Below are 20,446 nucleotides of genomic sequence, written 5' to 3' on the forward strand. Positions count from 1 at the left end.
TTCTAACGTAAAATACGTGAGATATCGCATAGATAACGATTCATTTGAAATTCGCGCTGCGAACTTCAATACATTCGTTTCTCAGGCAGATCATCGCCTGTTCGACGCGTTTTAACGTAAACCACGTCAGATATCGCATAGACAACGATTCATTTGCAATTCACGCTGGGTTATGCAATAGTTTCGTTTCTGTAGCAGATCAACGCTTGTTCGACGCGTTTTAACAAAAAACACGTGAGATTTTGCATAGATAACGATTTATTTGCAATTCGCTCTGGGAACTTCAGTACATTCATTTCAGACGCAGATCAACGTTTGTTCGCCGCGTTTTAACGTAAAATATATGAGATATCGCATAGAGATCGATTTATTTGCAATTTATGCCAGGAACTTCAATACATTTGTTTCTGATGCAGATCATCGCTTTTTCGACGCCTTTTAACGAAAAACACGTCAGATATCGCATAGATATCGATTTATTTGTAATTCGCGTTGGGTAATTGAATACATTAGTTCTTGATGCAGATCAACGCTTGTTCGACGCGTTTTAACGTAAAACACGTGAAATATCGCATAGATAACCATTCATTTGCAATTCGCGCTAGAAATTTCAATACATTCGTTTCTGATGCAGATCAAAGCTTGTTCGTTGCGTTTAACGTAAAACACGTGAAATATCGCTTAGATAACAATTCTTTTGCAATTCGCTTTTGGAACTTCAACACTTTCGTTTCTGAAGCAGGTCAACACATGTTTGCAGCGTTTTAACGTAAAACACGTGAGATATCGCATAGATATCGTTTCATTTGCAATTCGATCTGGTAACTTCAATAAATTTGTTTCTGATGCAGAACGGCGCTTGTTCGATGCGTTTTAACGTAAAATACGTGAGATATAGCGTAGATAACGATTCATTTGCAATTCGAGATGGGAACTTTAATACATTCGTTTGTGAAGCAGACCGTCGCTTGTTCGACGCGTTTTAACGCAATACACGTCATATATCGCATAGAATTCGATTTATTTGAAATTCGCGCTGTGAACTTCAATACATTCGTTTCTGACGCAGATCATCACTTGTTCGACGCGTTTTAACGTAAAACACGTGAGATATCACATAGATAATTATTCACTTGCAATTCGCGCTGGGAACTTCATTAAATTCGTTTCTGATGCAGATCATCACTTGTTTGACGCCTTTTAACGTAAAACACATGAGATATCGCATCGATATCGATTTATTTGCAATTCGCGCTGGGAACTTCAATACATTAGTTTCTGATGCAGATCAACGCTTATTCTACGCGTTTTAACGTAAAACACGTGAGACATCGCATAGATAACGATTCATTTGCAATTCGCGCTGGAAACTTGAATACATTAATTTCTGATGCAGATCATCGCTTGTTCGACACGATTTAACCTAAAATACGTGAGATATCGCATAGATAACTTTTCATTTACAATTCGCGCTGGAATCTTCAATACATTCTTTTCTGATGCAGATCATCGCTTGTTCGATGCGTTTTAACGCAAAACAAGTGAGATACTGCATAGATAACGAATCATTTGCAATTCGCGCTGGGTAATTTAATAGTTTGGTTTCTGAAGCAGAACAACGCTTGTTCGACGCGTATTAAAGTAAAACACGTGAGATATCGCATAGATAACGATTCATTTGCAATTCGAGCTGGGAACTTCAATACATTCGTTTCAGATGCAAATCAACGTTTGTTCGCCGCATTTTAACGTAAAATACGTGTGATATCCCATAGTTGTCGATTTATTTGCAATTCGCGTTGGGTAATTCAATAATTTCTTTTCTGATGCAGATCAACGCTTGTTCGACGCGTATTAACATAAAACACGTAAGATATCGCATAGATATCGATTCATTTGCAATTCGCGCTGGGAACATCAATACATCCTTTTCTGATGTAGATCATCCCTTGTTCGACGCGTTTTAACGTATCACACGTGAGATATCGCATAGATAACGATTTATTTGCAATTTGCGTTGTGAACTTCAATACATTCGTTTCTGATGCAGGTCATCACTTGTTCAACGCGTTTTAACGTAAAACACGTGAGATGTCGCATAGATAACGATTCAATACCAATTTGCGTTGGGTAATATAATAGTTTCGTTTCTGAAGCAGATCAACACTAGTTCGACGCGTTTCAACGTAAAACAAGTGAGACATCGCACTGATAACGATTTATTTGTAATTCGCGTTGTGAAATTCAATACATTAGTTTTTGATACAGATCAACGCTTGTTCGACGCGTTTTAACGTAAAACACGTGAAATGGCGCTTAGATAACCATTCATTTGCAATTCGCGTTGGGAACTTCAATACATTTGTTTCTGATGCAGATCAACGCTTGTTCAACTCCTTTTAACGTGAAATACGTGAGATATCGCATAGGTAACGATTCATTTGTAATTCGCGTTGGGTAATTCAATAGTTTCGTTTCTGAAGCAGGTCAATACTTGCTTGCAGCGTTTTAACGTAAAACACGCGAGATATCGCATAGATATCGTTTCATTTGCAATTTGAGCTGTGAACATCAGTACATTCGTTTCTGATGCAGATCGACGGTTGTTCGATGCGTTTTAACGTAAAATACGTGAGATACAGCATAGATTACGATTCATTTGCAATTCGCGCTGCGAACTTCAATACATTCTTTTCTGATGCAGATCATCGCTTGTTCGACGCGTTTTGACACAAAACACGTCATATATCGCATAGATTGCGATTTATTTGCAATTCGCGCTGTGAACATCAATACATTCGTTTCTGACGCAGATCATCACTTGTTCGACGCGTTTTAACGTAAATCATGTGAGATATCGCTTAGATATCGATTCATTTGCAATTCGCGCTAGGAACTTCAATACATTCGTTTCTGATGCAGATCAACGCTTGTTCGACACGATTTAACGTAAAAACGTGAGATATCGCATATATAACTTTTCATTTACAAATCGCGCTGGGATTTTCAATACATTCGTTTCTGATGCAGATCATCGCTTGGTCGACGCGTTTTAACGCAAAACACATAATATGTCGCATAGATAAGAAATCATTTAAATTCGCGCTTGGTAATTCAATAGTTTGGTTTCTGAAGCAGATCAACGCTTGTTCGACGCGTTTTAAAGTAAAACACGTGAGATATCGCATAGATAACGATTCGTTTGTAATTCGACCTGGGAACATCAATAGTATCGTTTCTGAAGCTGATCAACACTTGTTCGACGCGTATTAACGTAAAACACGTGACATATCGCATAGATAACGATTCATTCGCATTTCGCGGTGGGAACTTCAAAACCTTAGTTTCTGATGCAGATCAACGCTTGTTCGACGCGTTTTAACGTAACACACGTGAGATATCGCATAGATAACGATTCATTTGCAATTCGCGCTGGGAACTTCAATACATTCGTTTCGGATGCAGATCGACGTTTGTTCGCCGCGTTTTAACGTAAAATACGTGAGATATCGCATAGATAACGATTCATTTGCAAGTCGCTCTGGGAACTTCAATAGTTTTGTTTCTGACGCAGATCAACTCTTGTTCGACGAATTTTAACGTAAAACATGTGAGAAATCGCGTAGAAGTAGTTGTTATAAGCCGGTTCCGGACCACTATGTACTAGTGTATACGTATACGTGTACGTGTGTGTGTTTGATGGACGTTACAAGGGTCAAGTATATTTGCTGTCTTTCTCCCTCTCTCTTTCCCTATCTTTCCAATAACGGTTTTTCCCGAATCATTGTTATATGCTAAACTAATTATTAATAAAATTGATATGAATTTTTATTACCTTTATATTAGGTTGATATTAACCTAATATTAACTTAATATAAATTTTATATCAATTTTATTAAAAAGTTGTTTAGCAAATAACAATTATTTGGGAATAAAACGTATGCCTTTCTCTCTCCCTTTCTCTTTTCCTCTCTCTCTCTCTCTTCCATAGCGTTTTTTCTCGAATAATTGGTAAACTTATTTTAATAAGTTGATATAAATTTTTATTATGATTATATTAAGTTAATATTAACCTATTATCAATTTAATGTAAATTTTATATCAATTTATTAAAATTAGTTTAACAATTATTTGGGAATAAGACGTATCCCTCTCCTTCTCCCTCTCCCTCTTTCCCATATTTAAGTTTTTCTCGAATTAAAATATTTATTTAACAAATATTTAGAAAAACGTATCGCTCTCTCTCTATTGTCGATCTCTCTTTTACATATTGTTTAAATTTTTGTATTAAATATTCTTTTCACCTTTTAAGGAAGAAGAAACGTTTTTTCCTCTTCCATTGTTAAGAAATATTTCTTGACCCATTATTTAAAACCCGTACACTTGTCGTCGACGTTGTAGACGACGAATCTTTACCTGAGGTAATGTTTTCGCACCCCCCGTTAAGGCACGCTATTGCGTCAGTCGCATGTTTTTGCCCGCACGCGTTGCGGCTATTGTTTGCTCGCTCACATTTTCTTTTTTATATATACTAAAGAGGAAATGTTGTCAGGGCAAATTATTTTTAAATTTAGTATATGTTTCAATTAATGACACCCACTTTGCAGACGAATCTTTACGGGTCCGTACGGGATAATGTTTTTTCGCTCGTACCCTCCGCTGCGGACAGTTTACTACGAATACTACCAGTATTACAATTTTACTACATATAATACTATTTTCATACGCTATGCATGCATATTCGCTCGCGTATTATAACACTAAAAAGGATTTTAACACGTAAACGGAATTTTATGGCAAGGTAAATAATCGGGTACTCATCTCCGAAAGAGACGAGACCCTTGACTGCTACTTATGGATAGAACGTGTCACAAAAAATGGGTCAAAATATCTGATATCTGCGTACGCTCTCGCTTCCGTCTCGTAACATTTACACCTTATTTATTGTGGGAAGGTGGATAATAGATATTAGGAGTACAAATTGAAAACCGCCGTTTTCCAGTTGATGGCGCCAGCGGTAAATGCTGGCGCCAAACGTTAGATCAAAAATTTTAAATGTAAGGTTGGGCATCTGGCAACAATTCTTTATCATTGCAGTTGTGAATTTTTATCGGCGTTATATATTTTTTTGTGATCGAAAATGTAGAAATTTGTGCCCAATAAGCGTCATTTACGGGAAGTTTTGCTTTTTGCCTTCAATTCGAAAAAATCTGCGGCTGAGGCGCGTCGAATGATTGTAAAAACTTATGGTGAGGCTTCCATTAGTGAAAGAACGTGTCGAGAATGGTTCCAACGCTTCAAAAGTGGTGATTTCGGCGTAGAAGACAAGGAGCATCCCGGACAGGTGAAAAAGTTTGAAGACGCACAATTGGAAACATTACTAAATGAAGATTCATCTCAAACGCAACAGGAGCTTGCAGATTCATTGGGCGTGACTCAACAAGCTATTTCACATCGTTTGAAAATCATGAGAATGATCCAAAAGCATGGACACTGGGTGCCATACAAATTAAAGCCGAGAGACGTCGAACGGCGTTTTTTCGCGTGCGAACAGCTGCTCCAACGGCAAAAACGGAAGGCATCGTATTGTAACCGGCGATGAAAAGTGGATCCATTATGATAATCCAAAGCGAAAAAAATCGTGGGGCTAACGCGGCCATGCATCAACATCGACGGCCAAGCCAAACATCCATGGCTCGAAGCTCATGCTGTATATTTGGTGGGATCAGCTCGGCGTGATTTATTATGAGCTGTTGCAACCGGGTGAAACCATCACAGGAGCTCGTTATCGAACACAACTAATGCGTTTGAGCCGAGCATTGCAGGAAAAACGGCCACAATACGAGCAAAGACCCGAAAAGGTGATGTTGCTGCACGACAACGCTCGGCCACATGTTGCTCAGGTCGTTAAAACCTATCTGGAAACATTGAAATGGGACATCTTACCTCATCCGCCGTATTCTCCTGACATCGCCCCTTCAGATTACCACTTGTTCCGATCAATGGCGCATGGCCTGGCTGAGCAGCACTTCCATTATTACGAAGAGGCCAAAAACTGGGTCGATTCGTGGATCGCCGCAAAAGACGAGCAGTTTTTTCGACGCGGGATTCGTATGCTGCCCGAAAGGTGGGAGAAAGTAGTGGCCAGCGATGGACAATACTTTCAAGAATAAGTATGTAACCATTTTTCAACAATCAATCCTCAAATTTTGACAAAAAACGGCGGTTTTCAATTTGTACTCCTAATATAATATTAGATATTATTATTTTTAAACTTGTTGCATTTATTAAACGTGTATGACATCAAATACAATATTGTCCAAAGTGTACATTAATAGTTCACAGTCTATGAATGAAGTTTTATCGTACATTTCGCGTAACAATTTTGCCGCATCGCACTTATTGTTAACACAATTTCTGCACAAAAGAGATACGAAATGTTTATATTTTTCGTTTACAGCATATATATTCTGGTATAATTGGTAATACGCATGCTCAACGCAATGCTCGATTTCCAATAAAAACAATATAGTTGACGGTTTCATGTACATGCAAGTACCACACGACGTCAACTTTACTATAGTTCCATTGCTCACATTTACAACTTGTATAGTTAAATTGCAAATGGTGAGTGATGCCGCAGCAGTTGCATGCACAAGTTGCTCGATGTCCGCACGTCTTTGAAGCAATGCCTTCCACGGTTCGTAATGTAGAATTATTTGGTTGCCTCGGTTGTCTCCGATAATTAATTCGACAAAGGAAATCGGCCCTGCGCTGATCCCAATGTCAAGATATTTATAAGCTGTAGGCGTCAATGTGAATCTCCTTCCCAGAATGCGAGGCGTATACTTTGGTTCCAAAGGTGATCTGTAAATAAAAAAATAAGGATGAGTATGGTGTAGAAAATAAGAAAAAATATAAAAATATTTATTTAAAAGTATGTATAGATACTTACAATTTTTTTTCACACGCTTCAGCCTGGATCGGAACGTAGTAATTCGCTATCTTTTATATTCTTTTTCGTTATTTCAGTGACTGATACTCCGATGCTAGATCCGTTCACACGAGCAACTAATGTACGACTGATCGCAAATTTTAACGTTTTTAGAAATAAGGTCTTATGAAATTTTTTAAGAGGGAAAAACATCCCTTCTTTTCCCAAGAATTTAATCGTTGCCGCTTAAACATGTTGCGGCACGTATACGGGTAATTTTGAACTCGTAAAATGCTTTGTTAGTTTTCCTTACAAGCAATATCTCATCTAACACCTTCATAAATACACCGGAAAACCTTTCCGTTTGATCTTTTCGAACAATAGTTTCGTATTTGACCCAGGTAAAAGACCGATGCATTGGTCATCACGAGTTTCCTTCTTTGTAAGAAAACCAAAACTAATCGATATATTTCACACAAACGTTCTTGCAAATTGAGTGTCACTTAAAAAAAAATCACCTATAATGTTAAAGAGAAGATCCTTTTGACCTACAATAGTTAATCTTAAGTCGCCTCTTGTAGCGAACGCATCGTTCGTGTCAAAAATAAGAACTTTTAAGAGTACAACTGTATGTTACATTTTTTCGTGTAACAGAATGTGCTATTTTAATCGCAAATTTTTAATAAAAGAAATGGAAAATCGTGCAAATATCGACAAAGACATATTTTTCGAGAATATCGAGAACATAGATCCCGAAAATCACGTAGACAATGATAACGAAGCGTTCGAAAAAGTGAATTTTAAAGACATTTTGGACGAAGAAGAAGAAGAAGAAGAAGAAGAAGAAGAAGAAGAAGAAGAAGATAAGACATTCTCCGACGATAACGGTTACAACAGTGATCATAGTGAGCACCTTGAAGATTGCATGGAAAGAGATGTGCCATCTGCTATGCAACTCAATGCTCTGCATATGACTACGAAAGTTTGCAAGATATCAGTTTATTATATGCTTACTCTTCATGAAGATTACACTCAAGTAACATGTACTTCATGCATGATGGAAGGTGATCCCGCGGACTTTGGATTAGCGCAAGTCATTCAACTCCATCAAACTGGGCCTTATATTGAGCTCTCTAGCAAGTATTGCAAATGTTGCCGAAAACCAACGTTTATAAACATTCCGTGTAACATGTGCCCAATGTGTATGCCCACCCAATGAAAAACTGAAAAAATAGAAAACATTGAGCAAGTAGAACGTGAACTGCTCGAGCAATGCTCGCAGGTTGCGACTTTGGTGGAGTTTTTTGCGTGGCTGCAACGATGTGACGAGTGCCTCGAACAGCCTGAAGAACGCTGTAGTGCCAAACGTTCTCGACTCGCTATTGGGCATAAAATCTCTAGTTGCGAGAATCACACGACTCGCTAGTGCAAAGACTCAGTTAGAGAAACGTTTTATACACGTTGGTGGTGGGGAATACGCGAGCACTAGTGCCGGTGATAAAAAAACGCTCGTATGGCGTGAGATTAACGCCGCGTTCAAGAGCCGCATTTTGACCGGCGCGGTGATTAATATGGACTATATCAAGCCGCGACAATTCTTGGAGGACGCCAGTGATATGGTTATTGAGCATGTGCGAGACGCTATCCAGAAACATGACAATGTAAAAGTGAATACTGTGTTCAACGGTGAGTTTGTGAACACTCATGGTGAACGCGATAATAAAAGTATCGCAACGAAAAATAATGAACTTTACCAAACGTCGAATGTGCGTGAGTGGTACGAGCAGCGCGTCATCGATGTCACGTTGGCGATGCTTGATGAGTTCCAGGAACGCGAAAGTGGATGGGCTCTCATGCGAATCCAGAATCTAACTGTGAACATTAATAAACTTAATCCCATGCACGCGGGATGTGAAATTGAGTTGCTACGCGAAATTATATTGAAGACAGCAGTGGTCAATTTGAAATCTATGGACAATGCGTGTTTTGCATGGTCAGTGGTTGCCGCTTTGTATCCAGCCAAACATCATGTGGATCGAGTATCTTCGTATCCGCATTATAGAACAGTATTAAATCTCGAAGGCATTGAGTTTCCGATGACGCTGAAGCTAATTAAAAAATTTGAACGCTTAAACAACGTATCGATCAACGTATATTGCATCGAGAGGAAACCATATAATATTTTGATTCTTCCAATTCAACTTACTGATAAGAAGATGGACAAGCACGTAAATTTGTTGTACGTGCAAGAAGATAATGACGTGGGCCACTTCGTATGGATCAAGAATCTGTCCCGCCTCGTTAGCTCACAACTCAACAAACATGGTCATAAAAATATTTTTGCGATCGGTAAGCATATGAATAAATAAAAAAGTATGCAAAAATTTAAAACATATTTAAATTATTTTCTTTATTTTACAGATGTCTGCACTATTTTGATTCCAACGAAAAATTGCAATCACACATAGTGGACTGCAGAAAAATGAACGACTGTGCCATCCGACTGCCAAGCGAGAAAGACAAATGGCTCAAATTTGACAATCCATGCAGCGAGGAGCGTGCACCCTTTATCGTTTACGCCGATCTTGAATGTGTGCTACAGAAAACGGAACCCGAGAAGAAAATCACGTCACATCACTATCAACATCATCAGATATTTAGCGTAGGATATTATGTACACTGCTCATACGACAACACGTTGTCGTATTATCGCGATAAAAATTGCATCGCGTGGTTCGTCGAGCAACTTCAAGACTTAGCACGCAATGTACATAGTATTTTATTAACTAATACATCGATGAAACTCACGCAAGACGACTGGGCAAAACATAATAGCGCAACGTGTTGTCACATATGCGAGAAACCGCCAGATGAAAAGCGGGTACGCGATCATTGCTACCTTACCGGTCGTTACCGAAGTCCAGCTCATTCAAATTGTAATTTAAATTATAAAGATACACGTTACATCCCCATAGTTCTTCACAATTTAGCTGGTTATGATGCCCATTTTATAATTGAGAAAATATCTAATGCATTTGAAGGCAATATCAATTTGTTGCCTATAACGAAAGAAAAATATATTTTATTTACTAAACATGTTAAAAGCACCGAGGATAAAAAAACACAGACATGCATAAAATTAAGATTTATTAATTCTTTTAAATTTCTAAGTACTGGTCTCGATAAATTGGCATCGTTTCTCAGCAAGGATAAACTACGTATAACGCAACGCGAATATTGTAATGTATCTACCGAAAATTTTGATTTACTAACGCGAAAAGGTGTCTTCCCGTACGAGTACATTGACAGTTTTAAAAAATTGGATGAGCCACGTTTGCCACCGCGCGATTTATTTTTTAGTTCTTTAACCGGCGATACCGTGTCTGAGAAAGACTATGCTCACGCCGTTAACGTGTGGCAACACTTCTCTATCAAAACCCCGGGCGAATATAGTGATTTATATTTGAAGACTGATGTCTTGTTATTGGCAGATATTTTCGAGAACTTTCGCGATAGTTGCATTACTAGTTACGGACTCGATCCAGCGCATTATTACACATTACCCGGTGTGCGAGATCGCACCCAACTATGTTCGACAGCCGAATTGCTCGTTCTCGCGCTGCGACCAAGCCAGCAGCGGCGTGACAACGCGTGAACGGCAGCGGGAGAGAGCGTGATCTCCGGTGTTTGCGCGAGCTTCTAGAAGGAATTCGGGATCGCCGTTGCTGACTAAGCATGAGCAAGAGAAGTCGAAAAACAGCCTTGACGACGACGGATTCCTCTAGAAGCATTCCTCGCGCACATTATAAATAGGCGTCTCAGTGCCATTAAGGGCACTTGGTTCGAGACTGTCGCATTCGGTGCGTCGCCGACGTTTTATGAAGGCCTCAATAAAGTATTAAATTTTGTCAAGTCATTAGTCTAGCATTAGTCAATTCGCCTTATTCCATTACTCCGCGTACCGTTTTGCAGTGCCGAAATATTTAGCTCATTTTCTGGTCCTTCGAGCCGGATCGTGCGTCGCGGCTGGTGCATATCTGCCTACATTTTTCTCTCGCGGAGTAAACGTGCCAATGCTGTAGTGTGAGTGGTGGAGCCCGACCTCCAAATTATCCAAATGGAGGCGTTATTGGAGCAGCAATCTGAGCTCCGCGGACGCATCTCTCGCGTCGTCGCGAACCTCAAGAAGACCGGCGTCACGAACCTGACTGTTGACCACGTCCAAGCGGCCTTGGTCATTTTGGAAAAGCGATGGGCAAAGTTCGAGGAGAACCACGATAAGCTCGGGCTTGCTCACGGGAAGGAGTTAAGGAAAACCGAGTACTATACGAACGACCATGCCGAAGAGGTGGAGATGCTCTACACCAGCCAACGAGCTGCATTAATGGACCTAAGGCGGCCGTTGAAGGCAAAGACCGAAGGAAATGTTTCGACGACGGTCAGGGCCGAAAGCACGCAGCGAGCCCCGCTTCCTCGGCTCAAGCTTCCAACGTTCTCCGGCAAATTCGAGGACTGGCCGGTATTCCGGGATCTGTTCGACTCCATCGTCGGTCAGGATCCGCATTTGTCCGACGTCCAAAGGCTCCACTATCTAAAGACGAGGGTTAAGGGAGGAGCGGAACAGCTTCTGAGGGACTTGCCCTCAACGGACGCAAATTATGAACGCGCGTGGTCAACTTTGTAAGGCCACTATGAAAAAAAAGGTTGTTAGTCAAGGTTTACTTGTCCGCGATTACATCGTTGCCCAAAATAAAAGCGGACTGCGTAGCCGACCTGCGACGAATCTACCACGGCATGATGGCATCCACCCAAGCTTTGGAAGGTATCGGCGAGCTCGTTTCCAATACCACTCACTTGCTCGTGCATCTCATGGTGGAGTTGCTCGACGCGGGTACAAGACGCGAGTGGGAAAATTCCATCGCGTAAAAGAACGACCCGCCGTCGTTTGACGAGTTCAAGGACTTCCTCAAGGAACAGCTCGTAACGCAGCAGTCGCTGCGGTCTGTCAAGGGGGAGTCCTCCTCGGGAAGATCCGCTCGTCACACCGGGAGGCAGAGCGGAAGCTTCGAGCGCAGCTGCGTGGTGTGCAAGCAGAATCACTTTATTATGAACTGCGAGAAGTTTCGTCGGAAACCTGCAAAGGAGCGGTTGGAGGTAGTGACAGCCAATCGCCTGTGCATCAACTGCATGGGACGACATCAGGTGAGCGCGTGCTCTTCGCCGAAGGCGTGTGCTAGGTGCGCCGCGCGCCACAACACACTCCTGCATGACGCGTACGAGACGGCCCCGGGAGCCGTTGTTGCACTTTCGCCGTCGGTGCATGCCGCGCAGCACCCTCACTTCGAGCCCCCTCAGATGCTTCTCGCCACCGCGCGCTGGCGTTCTGGTGACGGATCGATTCGGAACTTTACACGCGGTTCGAGCCCTCGTGGATCCGGGATCAAAGACTTCGTTGATCACAGAATCGCTGGCCCAACGCCTGCGACTGCCGCGGACACCGGCGTCCGTGGCAATTTACGGAGTGGGCGGGTTAAAGTCGGGTATGTCGCGGGGACGAATCGCGATGAATCTGATCTCGCACGTTGGAAACGCGGTATTTGCCATCTCCGCCTTGGTGATGCCAAGACTCTCGATTTACGGTGGTTCTGTGGAAGCTAACTCCAGCGAATGGTCGCACATTCGCGGCCTTAATCTCGCTGACCCTGACTTCAGCTCTACGGACCCGGTCGAGTTGCTACTCGGTGTCGACGTCTACGCCAAGGTGGCACGACCAGGCATGCGGCTGGGAGGTAATGAGGAACCAATTGCGCAGCAGACCGCTCTGGAATGGATCATCATTGGTCCGGTAAGCACTTGTCAGGTGACCACAGCCTTGACTTCGTTGCAGTGCTCCGCTGTTGACGATTTGAACGCATTGGTGCGTCGATTTTGGGAATTGGAGGAACCGCCGCGAGCGTCACTCCCACTGTCTCCGGGCGACGCGGCTTGCGAGGAGCATTACTTGCGGTCGCACTCACGAGACGCCTCGGGACGTTACGTCGTCGCGACTCGTTCGGCTCTGCCGGACTTACGTGACACGCGACTCACCGCGCTGCGAGTGTTACAGGCGAACGAGCACCGCTTCCGGAGGGAAGTCGCTCTTCGTGACGCGTACTCACAATTCATGGCTGAGCACCTCGAGCTTGGCCACATGACGCCGGCGCCTTCCTTACCGGCGGACTGTTCACGCGCCTGTTACCTGCCCCATCACGGAGTGTGGAAGAGCGGCGGCGAGGAGGCTAGGATCCGCGTCGTGTTTAACGGTTCTTCACGGACATCCTCTGGTACCTCCTTAAATGGCAAACTTCTTGCAGGGCCGAATTTATTGCCGACGCTCTGCGACGTGATAATGCGCTGGCGTAAACACCAGTTTGTTCTCGCTGCGGACATCGAAAAGATGTACCGGCAGATTTGGGAGCATCCGGAGGACCTTGACCTTCAACGGATTTACTGGAGGATAGGCAACCGAGTCCAGGAGTTCCACCATAACACGGTTACTTACGGCCTGGCCAGTGCACCCTACTTGGCTGTTCGAACGTCAGCTTGTCGAGGGTGAACGCTTTCCTCGAGCCGCTGAGGCCCTGCGGCGGGACACCTATGTGGACGATGTGCTATCCGGGGCTTCCTCTCAGCTCGAGACCTGCGAGCTGCGCGAGCAGCTGACTCAGTTGTGCTTGGCGGGCGGCTTCCGCTTGCGCAAGTGGCTCGCCAACCATGAAGACCTGCTGCGCGACATCCCCGCTGAGCACCGGTCGTCGCTGCCGTCGATGGTCGCGTTGACATCAGAGGAGCACGACGTCCTGGGGATACGTTTGCTTCCCGCTGAGGACAGCTTTGCTCCAACTGTCAAGAGCATGACAGAGGAGCTGGTCACCAAGCGCACGGTGTTGAGGCAAACCGCGCGTCTCTTCGACCCGCTGGGCTGACTCGCCCTGGTCGTAATAAATGCTAAACTTCTCATTCAGGCGGCATGGCTACGGCGACTTGACTGGGATGCCCCCCTTGCTGCAGACGACGTGGAGTGTTGGCGACGATTGCGGACAGAGCCCGTCCTGGAGGAGATCCGCATTCCGCGCTGGTCACGTGCGGATCCTCCGGGTGCGCTTATTGAGATGCACAGTTTCGCCGATGCGTCGGAACGCGCCTACGGAGCAGTTTTATATCTCCGCACAATCGCGGACGGCAGGGCGTGGCTGATGCTGCTGATCACCAAAACGCGAGTCGCGCCGCTCAGACAGGTCTCCCTTCCGCGACTGGAGCTTTGAGCAGCTGCTCTGTTGGCACGGCTCGCGACTCACACCGCTTCCGTCCTGGCCCTGGATGGAGCGGCGGTTCACCTTTGGACGGACTCCACAGTCGTTCTGGGATGGCTTCAAGGACATCCCACGCGGTGGACGACCTTCGTGGCAAACAGGGTCGCCGAGGTTCAGGGGGCACTGCCGGACGCGCACTGGCATCACGTACCGGGGCGGATCAATCCGGCCGATTGCGCATCACGAGGAATGTCACCCCTGGAGCTGCGACCGCACGAGCTGTGGTGGCGGGGACCTCAGTACCTGTGGGCGAGCTCTGCTGCTTGGCCGGCCGAGACAGCGATGGCCTTGAGTCGTGGGCTGCCTGAGCAGCAAGCTGCTCGGGTCCACACCGCTTGCGAGGAGCAAGAACCAAAAGAGCTGACTCGATTCTCCTCGTTGCGTCGTTTGCTTCGGGTGACCGCCTGGATGCGCCGCTGGCTGACGTTGGCAGCTTCGCGTGCCGACTTGACGCGGGGGGCAATGCTCTCGGCTACTGAGCTGGCTGACGCTCGGGCCATGTGAATCCAATGCGCGCAGAGGATTGCCTTCCGGGACGAGATTAAGGCTCTGTCGAGGAGGCGTATCGAGCGCTTTCGGAGTCCACTCCGGTTGCTGAGTCCGTTTCTCGACGATAGGGGACTGCTGCGCGTGGGTGGTCGACTGAAGCACGCGCTGTTGAATGCGGACCAGCGTCATCCCATAATACTTCCTCAGGGTTCGCATCTCACCTATCTGGTGGTCGCGGACGAGCACGGTCGTGTTCTTCATGGAGGCACCCAGTTAACTCTCGTTACGTCGGAGGTACTGGGTACTGCGAGGTCGGCAATTGGTGAAGCACTACATTCATCGTTGTATTCCATGCTTGCGATGGCGGGCGGCGAATCCCCAACCACGGATGGGCATCCTCCCACAAGCCAGAGTCGTTCCGAGTCGACCGTTCACTCATACGGGCTTGGACTACGCTGGACCGATCCTACTGCGCACCACGAAAGGTCGAGGTCACAGGGCCTACAAGGCCTTTGTGGCAGTCTTTGTTTCAGTTCGCGAGCCGTCCACCTCGAAGTCATTAGCGACTACACAGCTGACGCCTTTCTTGCAGCATTCCGGCGCTTCGTGTCCCACAGAGGATTGTGCTTGCACCTGTACAGTAACTGCGGGACTAACTTCGTGGGCGCGGATCGACAGCTGCGCGGTCTTTTGGGAATGGCGAGCGAGAGTAGCCGGAGTATCGTAAGAAAACTAACGGAGGAGGGTGTGGCACTTCAACCCTCCCGCTGCCCCTCACTTTGGAGGCCTCTGGGAAACTGCGGTCAAAGCCTTCAAACACCATCTGCGCCGAGTCATCGGCGAGTCAACACTGACTTACGAGGAGATGGCTACATTTTTGGCCAAAGTGGAGGCGTGTCTCAACTCTCGACCGTTGCAGGCGCTTTCGGACGACGCCGACAAATTGGATGTGTTGACACCGGGCCATTTTCTCGTTGGCGGTCCGTTGAAGGCTATCCCCGAACCGGCATTGACGGGGATTCCCCCCAGTAAGCTGACACGTTGGAAGCTACTCCAGCAAATGAGGGATCATCTTTGGCAGCAATGGTCGCAGGAATACCTCCAGGCGCTGATCCTTCGACCAAGGTGGTGTGCGAAGGGTGGCCTGAAGGATGGTCAGCTTTGCCTGCTGAAGCAGGAAACAACGCCACCGACGCGGTGGCCCTTGGTGCGTGTCACGCGTCTCCACCCGGGTGATGATGGCGAGTTGCGGGTCGTGACCGTTTGGCGAGCTACAGGGGAGCTTCGGTGACCAGTTATCAGGCTCGTCCCTCTTCCGACGAATGAGGAAAATAATTCAGTACACAAAATGTTTCTCTTTGTGTCGGATGAGAGTGATATATACAGTTTAACCAACGAGCAGTTACAGTACATACCGAAAATTGTCTTGTTGCGAAAATTTAACAATTGCATCAACCTCGTGTGGGACAGATTACCCGAGCATATAAAAGCTGATTGGGAGATTCAACAATATCGTCGGTGTCTAGAACACTATAATTTGCAGCATCATCAAACGCACGTTAACGGACCGGCACCGCTGAGAAAGAATTGTAGTGAATGTCAACGAAACGTAGGGGCTGCGGCGTGTTAAACAGTGCGATAAATGCACTTCCTTTTGAATTGCACATGACCGGATATCAGTTTTGCGGCCCAGGAACGCTTTAAAGAAACGATTGGCTAGGGGCGATCGAGGTATAAATCCATTGGATGCAGCGTGTCGCGAGCACGACATAGCTTATTCGCAAAGCAAAGATCTCGCCGATAGACACGCGGCTGACAATATACTCGCAGTGTCTGCGCGGAAACGCATTACCGCGAGAGACTCGACTCTTGGAGAAAGAGCTGCTGCTGCTGCAGTTTGGGCAGCTATGAGGACCAAAACAAAAATGGGTATGGGTTTGAAAACAAAGACGAGAAAGAAGAAGAAGACAACAATAAAAAAACGAATACTTCAAGTGGCAAAACGTGGTGATATAATACCAATTTTACCGATGTTGGGCACGCTCGGATCCCTCATCGGTGGAGCGGCCACCGATGAGGGATCCGAGCAAAAGCGGTAAACCATAACAAAGCTGTGCAACGTCAGCTCGATGAGCTACGGCGTCACAATCGCGCAATGGAACAAGGTCGCGGCTTGTATTTGGCTCCTTATAAACAAGAACAGGGATTGTATCTCAGCCCGTACAAACGTGGACAGAGTGTATCAGCAAAGAAAAAAAAAAACGTCGAAGAAGCGTTAAAAATGCCATCAGGTGTAACAACGAACGTGCAATTGGAACAACTGGCGAAATGTATGCGCATTCCACATTTCAGAGGTGCGTAACGCATTGCCGATAAGCGGCGTACGTCAAAACGAGAGCGGTATCATAAATCTGGACGATGTGGTGGGCCCTGGCACTCATTGGGTAGCGTACGCAAAGAGAGACAATCACGTGGTATATTTCGATAGCTTTGATAATCTTCGACCACCTAAAGAACTCGTAAGATATTTCGGAGACAGTGTGACAAAAATACAGTACAATCATACACCTTATCAACGTTACCATCAAAGCAATTGTGGGCAACTGTGTCTACAGTTTCTCCAAACGGTCTATGCGCGCGAATTTAAAGCCTGGTAGTGCGATATTTAACTCAGTATTCATTGGACAGTTTTTCAATCATGTCGCTGATACTGACGCTAATCGGGGAAAGCAGCGTTCTCGCTACAACCTACTTTCCTGCCATAGATTTAAGTGACGATGATTACGAGCTCGGTCTAATGAACTTTGAAATTTACAACACGATAGCGAACGTGACTGCTTCGAATAATAAATTTTATTTTGATGAAGACGATGTGGAAATTCCCGAGGGATCGTATGAACTGCAAGCCATAAATGAGTTTTTGAGACGCACAATTCCACGAAAACGTTTGTAATATGCGATTTATGGTGATAATAATAAAAAACATGATATTGATGGTAACGATGAAAATGAAGACTTCCCGATAGTACTTCGCGCGAATAACAATACGATGAAGAGCGAGATAAAATGCGCCTATAGAATAAATTTTAGCAAACCTAGCAACATTGGATCGCTGCTGGGATTTTCTTCAAATCGTATATTACAACCGCGAAAATGGCACAAGTCGGACGTACCAATTAATATTCTCAACGTAAACGTTATTCGTATAGAATGCAATGTGACCTCGAGCGCGTATAGCAATGACAAGCGTGTTCATACAATACATGAATTTTTGCCTAAGGTACCACCCGGGTATAAATTGTCGGAAACGCCGTTACAGATCATTTATCTGCCAATCACCGTGCAGAGCATTTCGGACTTGACGATACACATTGTCGACCAATACGGACGACTGCTAGACTTTCGAGAAGAAGAAATCACCGTCAGATTACACATACGACGGCTACGGCGATAAAACGTGTGTATACATGCAGCATATGAGATGCTTGTTTTGAACGGCACAGTCACAGATAACACAGTATTTACGAAGCTAATATTTGGTAGCAAATTTCAATCATCCGATTGCATTCATAAAAAGAGAAAGCTCAACGCGTCGAACATTGCATTTTTACAATCTTTGGGATTTGCAGTACGAAACGTGTAAAATGATTGATATTCTCAATATCGGAGATGAGCCAATCTTCGACGATCGTATCGTCAAGATTGAGACTCACTCGTACAATCCATACTGCGTTTGGATATAGCGACGAAATAAGAATACCTATACAACAGCAGGATTTATACACGTTGCCGTACGAAAGTTTTCTTTACATTGAGGGAAAACTTAAAATAAAAGAACCAGCTGAGGGATCCAATGTAGTGTTAGGAAATAATTGCATCGCGTTCATGTTCGATATGTTATGAGATTCGATATGAACTCAATGGCGTAGAGATTGATCGCAACAGAAACGTTGGAATAACCAGCACTCTCAAGAACTATGTTACTATGTTATCCGACAGAAGCGTAATCGCGAGAAATGCCGGCTGGGATCCATGGAATCCTCCAAATGGATATTTTAATTTTTGTATACCGCTCAACATGCTATTAGGATTTTGCGAAGATTATAGACGTGTGGTGATTAACGCTCGTCACGAGTTGATTTTAATACGATCACGCAATGACAACAATTGTCTAATTGGCGATCCAGCGCGACAGCCGGAAATCGAATTGCTCAAAGTACAGTGGCGAATGCCGCATGTGTCGTTGAGTGAGAAAAATAAACTGTCGATGCTATGTGCACTAGAAAGTGGAAAATACCTGAGTATGGCTTTTCGCTCATGGGATCTGTACGAGTTTCCACTATTGCAGCTCACAACAAAGCATTCGTGGACCATCAAGACCGCTACTCAGCTCGAGAAACCGCGATATGTCATCTTCGCTTTGCAGACTGGTCGGAAAAACAACATGTCCGAGAATGCTAGTCGATTCGACCATTGCAAGTTAAACAACGTAAAACTCTATCTGAACTCGGAATGTTACCCCTATGAAGATATGAATCTAGATTTTGATAGAAACAAATGGGCTATTCTCTACGACGCGTACGCACGTTTCTGTAAAACTTATTACGGATACGATTATCTCGAGTCTAATCAAACTGTTACGATGTTTCGACAAAATGGCTCTTTCATAATTATCGATTGTTGTCGGCAAAACGAATCGATCAAGAGCGCAACCGTGGATGTGAGATTGAAATTTGACACTATGGAGAACGTACCAGCAAACATTACAGCCTTTTGTTTGATCTTGCATAATCGTTTAATAGAATACTGCCCATTTACTAACGTTGTGCGCAAAATTACGTGAAATATGGAGACATATAAAAATTGAAACGTTTTACGATGAGAGGCAGTCTTCGTTTCGACATGATTGTGCCAACGTTCGTGGACCTGCAAGGTTTTCCCCTTGGGGGATTAAGCGGTTTCATCGTCAAAGAGTTTGCCGCTCTTAGACAAGGAAGAGTTCTTTATCACTACATGTTTAAGAATCAAAGACCATGGGATTGGCTGATGAAATCCAAAAGATCCTGCTGTTGCTGGCTGACTGTGTGTCACCATGGCTTAAGATGGGAAGATGCGACAGTTCTGTACAAGTCAGCGAAACAGTTGATTACACAAGCTGTATATGGCACGATAAAGAACGACGACAACGACGACGACAACGACGACGACGACGACAACAACGACGGCGACGACGACGACAACGACGGCGACTGTGACGAAAGTGACGACGACACCGACGCTGACGACGACGGCGACAACAACAATGACGATGATGACACCGACAGCGGTGGCGACGGCTGCAAAAATCTCATATACGTCAAAGGATTTGAAAAAATAGAATGGTTGAAGGATTTGCTCGATGCTGATGCTAGAGATAATGTAATCAGTGGATGCTGATTACGAAGACATGGAATTTTTGAATAAATTAGATGCTACTAATACTACGCAATGTGGAAAACATCGTAATAACAAGAATTGTGCATTACAAAATGTATACAAAATGTATAATTGGTGGTCACAACGACAAAAAGAATTGCAAGATTTTGAAAAATAAAAAAGTAAAATAAATGTTAAAGATTTTATTTCTTTTTCCTTTCCCCTGTAGTTTAAGACGGTAGACGTGTATTTAAGT

The 20,446-nt window shown here is 44.5% G+C and overlaps 3 protein-coding genes across 3 annotated transcripts; all 3 read left to right on the plus strand.

Moving 5' to 3' along the window:
- Window positions 1–11,051: 11,051 nt before the first annotated feature.
- Window positions 11,052–11,618, plus strand: LOC105197638. Its single transcript, XM_011164107.1, has one exon. It carries the CDS (start codon window positions 11,052–11,054, stop codon window positions 11,616–11,618), a length of 567 nt encoding a protein of 188 aa, XP_011162409.1.
- Window positions 11,619–12,254: 636 nt separating this feature from the next.
- LOC105197639 lies at window positions 12,255–13,899 on the plus strand. Its single transcript, XM_011164108.1, has 2 exons — window positions 12,255–13,502; window positions 13,606–13,899. The coding sequence occupies exons 1-2, from the start codon at window positions 12,255–12,257 to the stop codon at window positions 13,897–13,899; spliced, it is 1,542 nt and encodes a 513-aa protein (XP_011162410.1).
- A 4,861-nt stretch (window positions 13,900–18,760) lies between these two features.
- On the plus strand, window positions 18,761–19,618 carry LOC105197640. The gene has a single exon (XM_011164109.1). It carries the CDS (start codon window positions 18,761–18,763, stop codon window positions 19,616–19,618), a length of 858 nt encoding a protein of 285 aa, XP_011162411.1.
- The last annotated feature ends 828 nt before the right edge of the window (window positions 19,619–20,446 follow it).

Source organism: Solenopsis invicta, chromosome 3 (genome assembly GCF_016802725.1).
Source record: "Solenopsis invicta isolate M01_SB chromosome 3, UNIL_Sinv_3.0, whole genome shotgun sequence".
Taxonomy (NCBI): domain Eukaryota; kingdom Metazoa; phylum Arthropoda; class Insecta; order Hymenoptera; family Formicidae; genus Solenopsis; species Solenopsis invicta.